Here is a 16475-nt window from a genome sequence, read left to right as displayed (position 1 = left end):
AGAAATGATTTCTATGTACCTCTGAAGTATAACATTAGTGCAATGTCTGTAAAATGTAAAGGTTTGCTGCATGAATGGCCCACCAAATAAATGATAAAGAAAGCTTTAAAAACATTTTTCAGTTCAAGGCTGTGTGGCTGAGTCATGCAGTCATTGTTGCAGCACAGTGCTCTGTCCTTCATATTGTTAAAAAAGACATCAATAAAGACTCAATAGTGTGTGCAATTTAAATTTTATTATATCAAATTACATATAGCTGGTGTTTGGCATAAACAGTCACAAGCAACTTTACTGCTTGGTTTAAAATAGGGAAACACATTTTAAAAGGAATGTGTAGGACTAAGAATCTGTGTCTTGAGACGTGCTTGGTGTGCATCTGTTCTTTTTGGGAGAGCTAGGCCTTAAGTCATCATCGGAAACACTAGGACGTCTTGGTTTCATGCTAAGAAATAAATTGACAGCCTTTCTGTACTTGAGCTCTGCAGGAGTAGGACCTTGCTTCTTTATACAAATGAGTGTTTCAACAGTCTCTTCTGGCAGGGATGCCCTCCAGTCAGTTTTAACTTTGTTCATGCAGGACAAGCAGCATTCTGCAACTGCATTGGACACAGGGGAAACTCTGGATGTTTGAGCTTCACAAGCTCGGTATATGAGGTGCCATAGAGGGTTGCCAGTTGCACTCAGATCTCTTTTGGTGGCAGTTTACAAGGCTGTAATGGGCAAATACTTTAAACTCTTTCCACTGAGACAGAATTGTTCCAGGACTTAATACTGAAAAACTGCAGTCAATAATGGTTTCAAAAAAGTGTTCTGCCACTCTAACAATGTCATTATTTCCATACTTTTCCAACTCTTTTAAATCTGATGGACATAATCTTGTGTCTAACACTTTTGCACAGTCATAGTCCTCAGTAAAGGACAATATCTTCACAAGGTTTGTCAATGTTTCGGACATATTTTGTACACTGTTGCTTGAAACCTTTCAGAATGTGCACTCGCATGTGTTAGTTGGACCCCACGATAGGAAACCGACTTGCAGGTTTCAGACAATAATTTATTTTCCTCACGAGTATGAAGCTCACTTCCTACCAAGGCAGTCTCTCCCCTTACAGTTTGCAGAGTAATTTCTAAAGTAGATATGGAGCTAATAAGTTCTGGCATTTCAATCACTTCCTTCTGAAGTACAAGAGAAAATCCAGCAAGGGGTTGCAGCATCTGCTCAAAGAAAAGCAGATGGCATACCATCTGAAACCGTGTTAAAAGCTGCAACACTCCCTTGGCTTTTGCCTGGTCATGGCTTGGATCAGCTGCCATACTTTCAAAATGTGCACAGACAACAGGGAAAGATGTATTCAGGTCCTGAGTAGCAAGTAATTTATGTTGCACCTAACAGGTCCCAGGATCTTTCCTTGGTTTCTAAACAGACTGTTCTATGGCTAATCCCAGAGCATGCAATTCACGCAACCTTTTGGGGCGTTTTTGATACAAATAAAGCAATTGCATTAACATATTGGATACATCACTAAAGCAAGTCTTATCCATTGCATCCTTCACTGCCAATTCAAAACAGTGAGAAAATGAATGGACAGATACCAGCCATTTAATGTCTTGCTTGAGCAAGACCTTGTTTCACACCTAAGTTAACTGCTGCCCCGTCAGCCCCAAATCCCACCGTTTTCTTTAAGGTGATCCCGGTTTCATTTAGGACTTCCAATGGAGGTTTTATCAACCCCTCACTGCAACCATCACCAACTGATTTTGTTTTGATAAAAGAAACCTCCACTTCACCACTTTGTGGGTTTACATATATAACGTACACTAACTCCTTCTCTACTACACTATCATCAGTTTTGAGAACATTAAATAGTTCTTCCTGAAGGTAGCGTCCAATACAAATTTTAAGCTCTCATCCTGTTACAGCATTAGTGTACTTGCAGCCCAGGTCAACACCATGTCGTTTCTCCTGCTCAGCCAACGCAGAAATCCTTTTAATAGGAATGTCCTCCTTTGCCATTGCATAAAGGATATCCATTAGCTTGCCCACAGTGTGTCTATGCTGATCCCCTGCTGTAGCCAACGCTCCCCCCGCTTTCACAAATAAAAAATCATAAAATCAATGACTGTCAAAAGCAGCTTGCAATTGCTCGAACTAAGCACAGCCCTAGGAAAAATCTCCACTAACTCACCAATTGCAGTGTGGCGATAAAGGCCCGCACTACTGCGTGGCTTTCCCAATTTCTTGCACTTTCGGCTTTTCAGTGTTGCTCTGTTTCCAGGTGCTTGCGGAGTGTGTCTACTTTCAGCTGGGAGCCACTGATCCCAGAAAGCAATGAGGCACTGAAATTCCTCATTGAATGTAAATCTGTTTGAAACTCTGCACAAAGTGAACATCTTCCACATACAGTGTGTTCTTCATAAATGTCTAGCCAGGTTTTTCCTGAGTTGTATTTTCTCTGCCACCCCAAAGCTGTGGCCAATTTCACAGTATGTGGTTTCGAGGTGGTCATGACTAACTGAAAAAAATTCAACATTAAAGGTCCATCAGTTGGCTGCATCACAGTGTCAACTGCTCAAGTTGAAGACAGCAGCTACAAGGAGTTTGTGACAAACAGGGGTTACCAACTTGAGGACACACATAATTAGTTCTCATTCTGCAGCACCAAAACCACAGTAGATGGCCAGAGTTCAGTCTCTTGGTCTGCACGTGTTGGTGAGGCCCTAATGCTACACCGGCCTGTTACTGCCAGAAATTCTCATATGGAGGCAATAACGGGCCCAGCAAGTTAACCTCATGTAATCTTCCATTTGTGGTCTGGCTTATTGCAAGTCAGAAAAAACTCAGATGATCTAAAAGATGAAAATAAAGGATGTAAATGGGGCCTGCAGCGGTCCCAGATACCACTAAATTCCAATAAATGAAAATGATCCGGGTGCCCAAGAGATGGGAAATCTGTTCTCTGAACCTATGGGTCACAGGTGCATTTTATGACTTCACAGCAATTTGGGAAGTACTGAGTGGCAACAGTTAGCAGCAAATTGTGCAATTTAATGGCCATCTAGGCCACTCAGTGCTCCAGATATGATTTGAAAGTGGGAGTATTTTACTCCCTATTTTTTTTTTTAAAGTCAGGAATAAAATGACTTTTTTTGGGGGAATAAAAATGTAATTCAAATTCCCAATGAGAGTATTTTATAAGTGGGGCAAAATATTTTTTGCTGGAAAATGAAATTGTCTTAGTAATAATATTTCTTTGCACCTGGTTATTCATGCACAATAAAAGCTACAGCTTTACTTCTGATCAGGCAGTGATAACCGTAGTTTCTCCTGTGGTACTACTTGTATTACTGATCCAAGCATAATATACATGTAGCTGAGTGGGTGAAAGCAGTGGCACAAGGTTATTTCCCTATTTTTTTTTGTTGGGAGTATTTGCTTTTTTTAGGGTGTACAAGTGGCCAATACACCCCTTATCTGTAGGGCTGAGGCCACTGCCATTGCCTATGGATAAAATGCACATTTTGGGCGGGAGAAATATTTCTTCCCAGCAATGCCACATGCTAACACCCAGCCCCAACAAACACATTTGCTTGCAGAAGGGCTCCCACACTCAAACCTCTCCTAAGCACTCCATCTTACCTCGGAAGAAACCAGAGCCGAGTGTGAGAGTGGGGCCGATGTCCTCCTCTCCACGTGATGACGCTGCACCCGGGCTGGGCTCATAACATTGATACAAAGTTTTTAGCCCAGCCCGGGTGCTTCTGCCTCACCGGCTGTGCATGCTTGTAATTAGTGCAATATGATTGTTCAAATACACAGCAATATTATATCGCAAATTATGATGCGATACTGCTCATTTTATGCCTTGGTACAGATCAAATCTGTGGTCCCTAATGTGTTGGGTCATGGGTTAAGTTGTCACAAAGAAATGGTTCAATTGTACAGGAACAGCCCCTCTGTAATAGAAATATTGAAATGCAATTAAGAATAGGAATGCCACTGGTAAGTGTGAGGGCTCAGAAATGCGAGGCGGACACAAAGGTATAATTTTCGCAAATGTTGCATTTTATTAAATAAAAAGAGGTGAGACAAACTTCTTTCCCTACCCTGAAAAGGTTGGCCCTGCCTGGCAAACTAAAATTAAGAAAAATAACATAGTTTCCAAAAAGTATCTGACCTTCACACTATTACACACAACAAAAATCATACAAGGAATGTCTGTCTGTTTTTAACTCCACAAAATAACATACCAATTCAAACTCAAAGCCTTTAGAAAGTACTCCTTGTGACCAGGGTTGGACTCCCTTCCCCTTGATCAATTCAGGAATGCCTTGAATAAAGTTCAGATTCAATAGAGTTCTGTGCAACAACAACATTCCATTCAACGTAGCACAAAAATTATTTTTTATTTGCTGGATCCTTCCACTTGGCAAAGAAAATGACTCCTTCACAAATGCTTGGTCACAAAACAAAACAACTGTTATTTCCCACAGTCTCCTGCTTGGCAAATTGAACGTCCTTCCCTTGATACACAAGTTCATAAACCATAAGACAGTTGTTCTTTTCAAAAAGGCCATGTAATCATTAGCACATCACACTTCTTCAAAGGAAAAACTTTTGTCAGGATAGCATAGTAATTGCTCTTGTTAATGCAACAGCTCATTACAAAAGGTGATAGAATTATCATATTCTTTCCAACACACCTTTTTACCACAACCACAGTACTTCAAATCATCTTCTTCGTTCCTGGTATACTTGCCTGCCAGGATGCAAACTCCTACAACTCAGTGCAGTGGTAATGCTTAGTCCAGGATTCTCCACACCAATAGCCTATATGAGGAGGCTTTAACAATAAATGCTTCTCTTTAAAGTCTCTTGACACTTGACAATATGGTTGGTGTTCCATAAAGGGGAGGTTGGACCCTTGTTGTCTCTGTATTCATCTTCTATCGCCTTTTGGCTGTTGGCAATGCAGTTTACAAGTTCCTCCCCATTGACGTCTCATATAAAGAGGGTTGCACTCCTGTAGCCTTTGTATCACTCTCATGCAACCTCTTGGCTTCTGGCAGTGCTGGTTACAATTTCCCCCCAATTGATATCCCTTATCAGTAGAGTTGTACCCTAGTCGCTCGTGTATCCCTCTTCTGTGGCCTCTTCGGTTTTGGCAACGTGGATTACAATTATTCCCCAATTGGTAACTCTGAACATGGAAGTTGCCCCCTGGATATCGTTGTATCACTCTTCTGCCTCCTGCCTCCTGGCTTCTGGCAATGCAGGATACAATTATTCTCCAAATGGTATCCCTTAACAGGGATGTTGCGCCTTGACTGCCATATTTCATTGGGTCGGTATTCATAATCATTAGTTTCAATCATAAGTCTTTTTTTGAGTGCCCTGGGGTCACCTGGCGTCTCAGGCCAGCTCGCCGTTTTCTCTCTCTGGGTCCTTTTGACTCGTGGATAGCGTCTCCCATTCGGGTCTGTCTGCACTGCTGCCAGCTCCGGTAGGACTGTCGCGGTAAGCGCAGTGCTTCAGGGGAGCTCTGACTGACCGCTATGTGAGCTCTCTGGTTCTGCTTCTCTACTAGAGCGGTCCTCGGCATGTTGGGAGCCCGTCTCCTATACGGTGGAGCTTTCCACTTTGCCGCTTCTAGCTGTACCTTCTCAGCATGGCCAAGCATCTTCTCCTGCGTTGGCCTCCGTTGGTGCTTCCTCTTCCTCCACAGCGTCTCTAGCATGTAGTCCTGCTGCTGCCACTGCTACACCATCAGCGTCTCCTACTCTTTCTCCTCCCACATGAAATTCATCCCACTACTAGCATGCTCATTAAACTTCATGGTACTTTTAATCTTCATTAACTCTGAGCTTCTCATCCTTGTCCCAGTACCACAAGCATTATGGGTTCTGCAGTCCATAATGTTCTTGGCCTTTTTATAGTTGGTTAAATCAAACTGATATATGAACTGATTTGTCAAATTTAGAGGAGGTTGTAAAAAGTGGTTTGGATTTACCCATGTGTTCGAATCATAATTTGAGTTGTCATATTTACTTCCTGAACCGCCAATGTACCACTTTTATGCTGTTTAGCAGATTTTTCACAGCCTGTACTTTTGATAGCTCTAGGATAGGGAATTGCACATTCCTAGCATGCCATTGGATATTGGGGAATTATGGCACTCTCCTCAAAAGAGGATGAATACAGCGTCTCTCATAGAGGAGTCACCGCTTTCCATTCACAGTTGTCTCCTCCCATGTGATCCTCCCTCATGTTACCAGCCCCAGGGTTAGGATCAGGTAGCAGCTGCCTTCTCCTAGCCACATGAGAGGAGACATTAGGCTGGGGTTTAGTGATGGCTCCAAAGGAGTCATCACAGTAACCTTTGCTTTCATAGTCCCAAATGAATGTGGTTAATCAGGAGATTTGTGGATATGGGTACTTTAACATTTGGAAATTGTGATAAAGGATGAAACGGTGCAACTGTTACAAAAACATTAATTCTCAAAGGAGAATATGACCATGCTGAACCTAAGGATGCTGTGGAAATTACCAGCATATCGGCTACACAATCCTGGAAAAAGTAGATGGCTAACTGTTGGCATACATCTAATAATGCCACAATGATTGAGGCCATGTTTAGCAGTTAAGAATGTCTTCCTTTATTCCAAATCTCTCACCCTTGTCCACTATTCATCAATCCCTTCATTGGTGTGCCTCTAAATAGCAACCATTGACATAGTCACATAATCATACAGAGCAGGGGTGCTTATCTCACCAGTTGACCTGTATCATGAAGGAGGGACAGACCACTTCCACACATGACCATTGGAACATGTTGAATTTTATTTTAAAGTTTGTAAGTGCATATTTACGGGAACAAACACTTCCTTTAGGTAGTGCGGTGAACCAAGAGGATGAGTTGACAACTAAATGACCTGTTCAAAAAGGTTTTATTTAAAATCAAACAGACTCCTAACTTGCCCTATTGCTATGAGGGAAGTTCCCGACCTAGCAAAAGTAAAGCTAAGGGTTCATATCAAGTCAAAATAAAGTCTTTTGCCTGAAACTTAAGTAACTAACTGGCCCTACCACTTTCAAAAAACACCGAACTAAGAAATAAGAGAGGCTTGTACGATAGCCTCGGTATGGACTTCTGCCTGGCCCTTTGTAGATGACTGGTTCTCAGATTTTCAAGTTCTGGTAGCTTGTCTTCACAGCTTAAGTATCTAATCCTTTTGGAAAATAGCCTATTGAATCTTCAAAATGAAAACTAACAGAGAAGGGCTAAATAATCCATAATCCCTATTTAATTCAGATTTTGGCCACATTGTAATCATTAACAATATGAGTTGGTAGTACTGTTGATTATCATTAATCTTGACATGTCCCATTTGTCTGAATGTCAGGATTTACACCATGTATTACCATGCATTACCATTACTTTGGCTTTATTCTGGCTTTTAGCCAAGTATTGTACACATGAAGGGCTTTTTTTCATTCAGTGCTGTCCACACCTATGTTTGTTTTGAATACGTGGTGATGTCATAACGCTGCATATTTCTATTTATATCCACCTGTACACAAGATGGCACCCTTACGCGCTGCAACATACCTGCCGTTTGCAATCTTTGAACCCTGAACTACATGCTCTGGTAAATTATGGTATCCCTCAGCCCCTCCTATGAAGCTTTGAGACTTTCTCACTAATCTGATAAATGCAATGAAATATATTAGCTTTATGATTTTACTCTTGCAGTTAACATCGGACTAATTCATCCACTGTATGCTCTCCAAAATCAGCCACACACACCTTTGAAGGTAACAGACTTGCAAATAAGTTTTCTTCCCCATCCTTTTTGTCTTCTGAATGGATACCCCTGATCTCTAAACTGGGAAGGAACTTTAGTAAACTCCTTCGTTACAGGATGCTACATGCATACGTTGAGTGCCAATTTATTGTACTTTCGTACAGGGTTATAAATCCCACAACACAATGAAGGGTGAGTGACTGATTTCCATTTTGGGCACTGAAACAATATAAGATTCATCTACTCCCACTTATAAATAACTCCTCTATCTGTGATTTGATTTTGGCTGGACGCCTACTATAACTATGTTTTGGGTCCTGAGAAAGGCCAACTAATGATACATCGCCAAAACGCCTACAGACGTTGACCTGATCCACACAATCCTAGGAATCATACCACAGATGTCTACAAATTCGTTAGACCAACCAGGATTCACGTCCCGAGTACACCTATGAACATTCCTTGATCTTGATTCTTTATATAGTATATTTGATCACCCCTAGCTCTCAATTTAGCCCACATGTTATTGGGTTGAACACTAATGACTTCTATGAACTACAGCTGGTGTATATTTTATGTTGACTATACTCTCTAATTTATAATTTGCTTATTGTATTGTCTCCCATATGTGAAGGTGCAGAAGTAAGTTTCGGACACAACATTGGTATGTTTTTGGACAGAAGAAGGGTTGGAAAAGTGCCTCTGTCTCCAAAATCAAGAGGGGTTTCCCTGCCTCTAAGAAAACTAAGGAAATTGTCAGAATGCTCAAATTATTAAGTCTGTCACTGGTATGTCTCAAAAGCCTACTTCTGTCCCTAACACTAATAACTTAAACCAACTGTGCAGGGATGATCTCTTCCTAATATAAAATGTTCTTTGTAGATCCATCCAGCAGAAAAGTTCCCGGTCTCTGGGCCAATCGATATTGGGTGACGATGAAAAAATATTCCCAAATGTAGAACTCCAAGGTTAGGCTTGTAATGCTTTCCCCTGGATTGCTTTTTGTAGTGTTCTTTGTAGGTCTAACCAACAGAAAAGTTCCCAGTCTTCTGGGAAAGCACAAGTAGTAAAATAAAGAAATGTTCATAGGATGCCAATGGTCAAGCCTTAGTCCTTACACCTATATTCCTTCATAGTGTTTCTCTCCTTTTGGTGCCTTTCAGACCTGTACTTGCTTATACAAATGTCAATAGGCAGGTCACAAGAATATGCTCCTTATGCTTCTCCTGTTTATCCCCCCAACTTGGCACACTTCTTTTGCCAAGCGTAGGATCTGTTTACACTATGTATTCTTAACTTATTTTGGGTGCGAGTCCCAGATTTGCAATATAACTGGTTGGTTCACTGCCTGCCAATCAGATATCTTTTCATGAACTTATATTTTGGGTGCGGGTCTCAGACTCACAATATTCAAACTAGCTTGGTATACCCTGATGCCAAGCCTTCGTCCTCTCAAGGGCTGTCCTTATTTGGGTGCGAGTCCCCGACTTGTAACATTCACAGTTGCTTGGTTTACTCTCCTGCCAGGCAACAGTCCCAATGTGAACTATGTCTTTTTGGGTGCAGGTCCTAGACTTGAAATATTCAGATTGGCTTTTGTTTCTGTTTCTCATATGAGCGCGTTTCCCAGACTTGCACTTCATTCCCAGGGTCTCAGACCCTCTTAATCCGGGTTCTTTATTCACCTCCTTCATCCCCCGGACCTCCAGCATCACTTGGGTAACCTGCATACAAGTTTGCTGCGTTCTGGTAGGTACCAGTGTTTCCTGAGCAGCTGCTGCGTCTCTTCAGGCTCCTGTAGTGTTCGGGGCTTTGTCCCGGTTTGCCAGCGGCTCTCCTGGCGTCCGATTGTTCCTGGTGATGCGTCCTCTCTCATGGATGCTTCCCTGGTGCTCTGGATGCCCGGAGGTTCCACACGGCAACAGCTCGAAGCAGTCCTTGCTTCTTGTACCCTGCTTGTCTTCTTATTGTTTGCTCTTGGTTCCCTCCTGCTGGCTCGCGTCCCTTTCGCCACTGCACAGCTCGCTGGATTCTTCCTTGGAGAATAGCTCTCCCGTTGTATCTTGGCTGTGGGATGTTTAAACTCCTGCGCTGGAAAAGGGAGTTGCTTTGGACCAATCACATTTGTTGAGGAACCAAAGTACTCACTGTGCTTCTCCATAGGTATCCTTGGACTCCCGGTCATCTTTTTCTTCTCAGTACCTGACAGTCAGATGTAAGCTACTTTGCTTTCTTTAATATTTCAGTCAGAAAGTGGCTTATATTTCCCAATATGTGTAGTAGAGCCATATGCTGTATACTTTGTATTCTCTGGGGTTTTAACGTTGTCAAGTATATTAGTAGACTAACTTGAGTATAGCAGACATTGGCGCTATCCACAAGAGGGGAAGGCAGATTTAACATGGCAGAAGGGTTTAGGTGTACTAACACAGAGGAATACTGCATTCTTTGAACATGGTCATCCCTAATCCCATAAGGGGTTCCTCGACCATGTGATCCTTCCTCGGTGACCACCCCCACGGGGACTATTGTACTGTGGACGCAATGCGGCCCCATGGAAGAGGTCTCGTCCTAGGGCAGGAGGGACAACATTCTACATTCTTATGATTTTACACTTTGTTGATGTTGCCCTATTATTTGTGCATTAAATTTGTATTATAATGTTGTTACATTATTGGATTGAATTATTTCACTAATGGGTAAACTTCTTTATTGATGATTATTTACCCCATTTCCTTTTTTTTTGGGGACCTTAATTTGAGTTTACACATAACCATACAGAGCAGGGGTGTTTATCTCACCAGTTGACCGCTGTTATTAGGAAGGAGAAACAGCCCATTCCCACACATGACGGTTGGGCCAGGTCAACTTTTATTTTTGAGTAAACAAAGGGTGAGCTTTGAAGAGTAAGTGGCACAACAAAAGGAGAATTGTCTATTCTGCCAGTCAGAGGCGGTGGACCAATAATAAACAAATGTTAGCCTATCCGTCAGTACTCGATAAACCTAGTGTTGCAGGAATAATACTACAATATCCTAGGGTTGGTTCCTCTCCTTTTCCCCAATTCTTGCTCTAGGATTGCTTTGGTCCCCCGGCTCGATTTTCCCCATACTAATTCCTAGTTCCTCTTATTCCAGTCCTAGGATCACAGTAGAGTGAGATGAACACTGAACCTACTGGAATATCTCACCAACATAAAAGGGAGGTTCTCGGTAACTATCAGTAGGGAGGGACAAATCAAACAAGTTAAATGGCCTGAGCTACAAGGACCCACTGTCTTTCATTTGCTGTCCAGTCCCATTTCTAGTCTACACAGTTCTAGGGCAGCTGTGCCTGGGAACCATCCTTCAATGCACTCATAATCTGAGGGTTCCCTAAAGTACCCCAGCACACCTCTTGACTTGGCTTTGGAAAATGATCCAGAAGAGTTCTTGTCCTCCGGAAATCTATAACCTTGTGATACCCTCCTACCATGTCAAGGCATTTCAATTGTCCCCATTCTGTCCTAGGGTTCTCCTTGTGTATGCAGCCCTCCACCTGGGTCCTTTTCAGACTGCAGTATTTAAATACTCCTCGCCCAAGACAATGGCCGTGTTCCTGGGTTTGAGCCTGCTGCAGCCTCTTCTGAGGTGTTCACGGTTCTACGCTTCCTTTTAGGTGTGGTGGCTTTCCAGCTGCCACTAGTGTCTGGCCTAGAGCTCCACGTAGGCTACTCTCCTACTTTCTCTGTAAAATACAGTTGCTCTTGCCAGCATCTCAGTGAAGTCCCTATAGCAGGTTCTTTGCTCTGTTCTTTCCTGCAAGTGTTTGCTTCCAAACAGGGTGGCCTATTTGGCATAGCCGCAGGTGTTTCTTGGGTCTTCCACCGTATTACCTGTTTGGTTTGGCATCCTCTTTCTCTCTGCTTTGGCTGCTTCCATAATCACTACAACTCCAACTCTCTGGAATGTTGCCCTAATTCCCACAAAGCCTAGAGATGTGCACCTTATCGCATGTGAAATCAGTTATTGTATGTTTTAATGGTTCTATTTGGCTCAGGTTCCTACCTGTGTGGTTCGGGTGTTTACATCGGCAGTACGCCATCTTTGGGTCAGGCTCGGGCATCATAGACTCTGTGCAGACCTGTTTTTTTTTGGATTTTTTTGTTGCTGGTATCTTCCGAAATTGTTCTCTTGCTCAAAAAAAGTTAGCACTGTGCGTTTGTCTGGTTTGTTTTTTCTCTTTTTGCAGGCATCCGCTTTGCTTCTGGCTCTGATACGTGATCTACTCTGGGGCTTGCATGTCTAAGGTGGATTCAACAAGACATCTTGGCCCTGAAGCAGACCGCAATTGAGCCTGGTGTGAGCAGTCATCTCTGTGTATACGCTAGTCTTTTCATGCACTACATTTCATTTTCGGGTTCACAAGGGAAGTCTTCCTAAAGAGTTGACTGGTGGGGGTGCCTGAACAGTGGCTAGGAAACCTATAGTGTGCCCCATATACTAACTCCAGGAGTTGCAGCATGTTGCTGGTGGCTTCTCCTGGCCTCGGCATTCTCCAGTCCCCCTCATTTTTCACCCATATGGGCAACCCAGTCACCTCATTCTCATACTGCGTCTAGCTGTAATACTCCATGATTTATTTCCGGTGTGGTGTGTCAGTGTTTAACACAGCTTTACCACTCTCCCTTGGTGTTTTGCAGGACTGAAGGTGAACCGCCTGGATATGTATGGAGAGAAATACAAACCTTTCAAAGGCATCAAGTACATGACAAAAGCTGGGAAGTTTCAGGTGCGCACATAGAGAACCCCTGGGGAAAGGACCCCACCCAAGCCTGGACTTTCCACAGACTGCAGAGCATTTTGTTCAACATCCGTGGCCTGGACTGTAGGAGGAACTGTCATCTTCCAGAACTTTAATGGAAGATATTGGTAAAAGAAAGATGTCTTGTATGGACCTTGAATTCTACTTCTGAGCTTCAGAGAGTTGGGGGGTTAGGGGTAGTGTGGGTTTGGAGCACTGTTGGGTGTGTGTTTGTTTGTGTCTGTCTGTGTTTTGTTTGCAGTAGCTACTTGTTTATGGTTTGAGAAGATCGTGTGAGTGATTGAGTTGCAATTTTTAGCATTTTACCCCTAATACTGAGAGGACTTTTATTTGAACTAATGGAATTACTCTAGATTAGGAATTATGTCCTTTCTTTGTGACTGTAGGTGGGTGAAGACTGAATGGGACAGGAGGTATCCTTATTCCCAGCAGCAACAGGAGCGAGACCAGTAAACCACAGTGATGAGACAGCATGCATCTCTGATTGGTCGTGATGCTTTACATACTCTCGTCATCTGGGCATTGGATATAACAAAATGTAGATATAGTTTGAACAAGTCACCTGCATGCCTTTGCAGATGAGAGTGTCCGAGACCAGATGTGGGCGATGTCTCCAGGAACCCATAGTTATATCTCTCTGATCTCCTACTATCATGATTTTGTGGCATTTGGTCATGCCTTGTTAAGAACTTCCTTGTTCCAACTCGAAGTGCATGTTCTGAAAGTCCTGCTCAATGTAATCCCCTTTTTTGGAACTGATGTCAATGAGCTCCTGCAAATGACCAACATAGTGACTGTGCCTGGGCATGGTACAACATCTACAACAACCACAGAAAGTTTTCTATGCTCAATATGTTCTGTTAACAACCATACAAACCATGAACGTGTGCTGCGCTCCACGACAATGTGTTTACCTTCATGGTGGGCCACGCCCAGGACAAAGTAGTGGCAAGGGACGTTGTACTTCCTCCAAAGGCTCTTATCTCTGTCTAGGATCTTTCTCTACTTAATATATTTAGCCAAAAGCAACACCTCTGAAGTGAGTTTATTCTTTAACTGCTTGAATGAGTTTTCATGAAAGCAAAGATCGGCATCTCTTCTGTTATTTTCTTTCGCCATCACAATTAATATCTTGGCTGTTAAATGGTTAGAAACTGTTAGCAGCTCAAGTTGTTTTCTTAGGGAACAAGTAAATGTTCATATTATTCAAAAGTTGCTTAACTGTAATTGCATATGTCTCATAAGTGGTGATATTCATGTCTGTCATCAAAGTTACTCAAGATCTTGTGCTCTGCATCCCTGAATAGGCAACATGCAGCATGTAACAAAAGTACAGCTAACATAACATAACCCACACATGGAAGACTGATCCATTAGAGGGAACCTTCCAGGAGGAATGTCAAACCAAGACAATGTTGCTCCCACTGTGAACAAACAGAAACCCAGTCTTACTATAGCCTTAAAGTGTTGCTGGTTGGTTTGGGATGGCTCTACTACCTGTGTGTCCCAACAGAGATTGCGCCCTTTCCAGGTGATCATCCCTTTGCTCTTCTCACAGCAAGCATGTTAGGTGCTTTTACAGATGGTTTAATGTGCGCTTGTTTTTTCAATCACTCGATCGCACAGGCGGCCTTTGTAAGAATACTTGCTTAAACCACAAGCATTAGAAGTCTGCAACAGATCTTTGTGTTTCAAAGAACAGCCAATTTGCTGTGCTGATGGATTTCTCAGGACATAAAGTAATTGTTTTGCACAAGACATCCTGGTGGTGGGTTCCTCTCAACATGAAGAGTACTCATCTGAGACTTTTGATGTGGAAAGTAAGAATATGCATCTATCGTAACCCTGGGTGCTTCAATTTGAAGCCTGAAGTTTCTGTGTGAACTTAGTTTGCACCAGGACTTCATTAATTCCTTCTTAAGTTCTGCTACTTGAGAAAAGCACCACTGCTTGGATTCCAATACTCGCCAATGGCTATGTAGATGGGCAGCACTACAAAACCTTTCCTGTAAAATAGCTATACTTCACCGCCTCTGCCCTTGTTTGGTGAAAATATTTAATGCAACAAATGTTCAGACACACCTATTACGCTTGTTTTAGCAACTTGGTATCTGTTATAGATTCAACATTGTCCCATCGAGCCACTTTCTGAGGAGAGATGGCAATGAGGTGCATTCCAATTGCGAAAACTGATGGTTTATTTGGTGGTGGTATTAATGCAATAAGATTCTTGGATGTGCCATTAGTCTGGTTAGATCAACACCCTATGCAGACTCTCAGTACCTGTTTCGTAAAAATGTTTACAACAATTTCAGGTTAACGATTTCATTTCAGCTGCCGACAAAACAGGTGAGAATATATAACGGATAAAAAGCTGACACCTCTAGTGTTTCATGAATTACTTCTACGTTTTTTTTTGTTGGTGGCCTGAAGGGTCAGTTGAACTTGAGTGATGTTTCTGCCACAAACCATGTCACTTGTGCTTTGGGATGGTACATTTACTACCCATCAGGGCCGACACCCTCAAATAAGTGTAGGCTTTCTTCATTAGTGGTGTGTTTGAAGGGTAGAGAAGCAAAAGCAGTGGGGCCTGGGAATTGCATAACTGTAGTTAATTGAAAATAGTAACTTCTAAAGGTTCATGCTCTGCGATCCCTGGTCTAGAGCTCTGTTCCAAATTAAAATGTTTTCTTCTAAACCAACACAGTTTAGCTTTAAAATGCAACCATAATGGTTAGGGCCATCTTGCCCATGAAAGTAAACCCATTGGAGTCAATGGGCCTTTCCTATTATGAGCTGCGCTACTCTTTTCCAGGTTGTTTGGTAGTACTGCTTGCGATGAAAGCTGTGTGATCTAATGGGATACAAATACTGTGCAATGGACACCTCTCCTTTTTGCCATACCACTGACATTTCTTCAGTATTTAGGGTGCCTCTCATGTATTGTACCGAACCATGGAAAAACTCTTTACTTCCGATGGATTCCCTTTACTGTGTGATTTCTGAACATGTGAGTTTTCAAGCACCATTGGATGATTCTCCTTGGAGAGGGGGAAAGTATTGCTGCAGTTACTTTTTATTTTTGTTCATGTTAACCTAAGGCATGTCCACCCAGAAACATCAGAGTTCAATGTCCATACACCGCCTTGTTCCGTGTCTGATACTCAAGAGGACGACTTTACCGGAGCTGCACTAACCCACCTTCGAATTCTTCGGGGCTCTCAAATGTTTTGGTCCAGCTTTGTGCGCTACTTGTCCTTGTTAACAGGTAATGATCAATTCCTACACTCTTCATTAAAAGCCTTGTGAACCACCTGTTTTGCAAAACGTGTTTTTTTATTTTATTAGAGTATGGTCTAGACATGGGTGTAACCTCTCTCCCACACATTTCAAAATCCTGGAAAGTTCTGCAGTTGTAGCCATGAACTGGACAACATTCGATGCATGTCAGCATGTGTACGCAGTCCCCTTCCATCCCTCGGTAAGGGCTTCCCGAGTTTAGCAGTCTAGCATTGCTTTGCTGGTAAGCAAACATTTCATTACCAATGGTGTGTATGGCAGACCTGCAATACTGTCTGCTATTGTTAGACTTCCTTCTTAATGTAAAAGTAGAAGGTGGTGGGTAGCACAGCAAGTCAGGGTTATCACAGCGCTCAGTTGACAAACCTTAGAATAGAGGAAGACCGAGAACTGGACCAGGAAAAATGCCAATAAGGTTTTCACTTTTTTCCTGAAAGTCTGTAGTTTACTAGTATGACTGATATCCTCCCAGAGAACATTCCATAGTTTGGCCTCACTGACCGCACTGAATTTTCCAAGGCATTTGATAGTCTGGAACAATTGATTTGTAATTGTGTAACGAAAGGCGG

At 42.5% G+C, this 16475-nt stretch overlaps 1 protein-coding gene across 1 annotated transcript in view; it reads left to right on the top strand.

The window, feature by feature from the left end:
* Window positions 1-13635, top strand: part of AP3M2 (adaptor related protein complex 3 subunit mu 2) — a 236068-nt gene extending 222433 nt beyond the window's left edge. The window contains exon 9 of the mRNA XM_069617663.1: window positions 12485-13635. Coding sequence (XP_069473764.1) covers window positions 12485-12585 — 101 coding nt within the window. The 3' untranslated portion in view covers window positions 12586-13635. The remainder of the gene's footprint in view (window positions 1-12484) is intronic.
* Window positions 13636-16475: the final 2840 nt, after the last annotated feature.

Source organism: Ambystoma mexicanum, chromosome 10 (genome assembly GCF_040938575.1).
Source record: "Ambystoma mexicanum isolate Mex_15411 chromosome 10, UKY_AmexF1_1, whole genome shotgun sequence".
NCBI classification, from domain to species: Eukaryota; Metazoa; Chordata; class Amphibia; order Caudata; family Ambystomatidae; genus Ambystoma; species Ambystoma mexicanum.
This window is presented reverse-complemented; position numbering and strand designations above follow the sequence as displayed.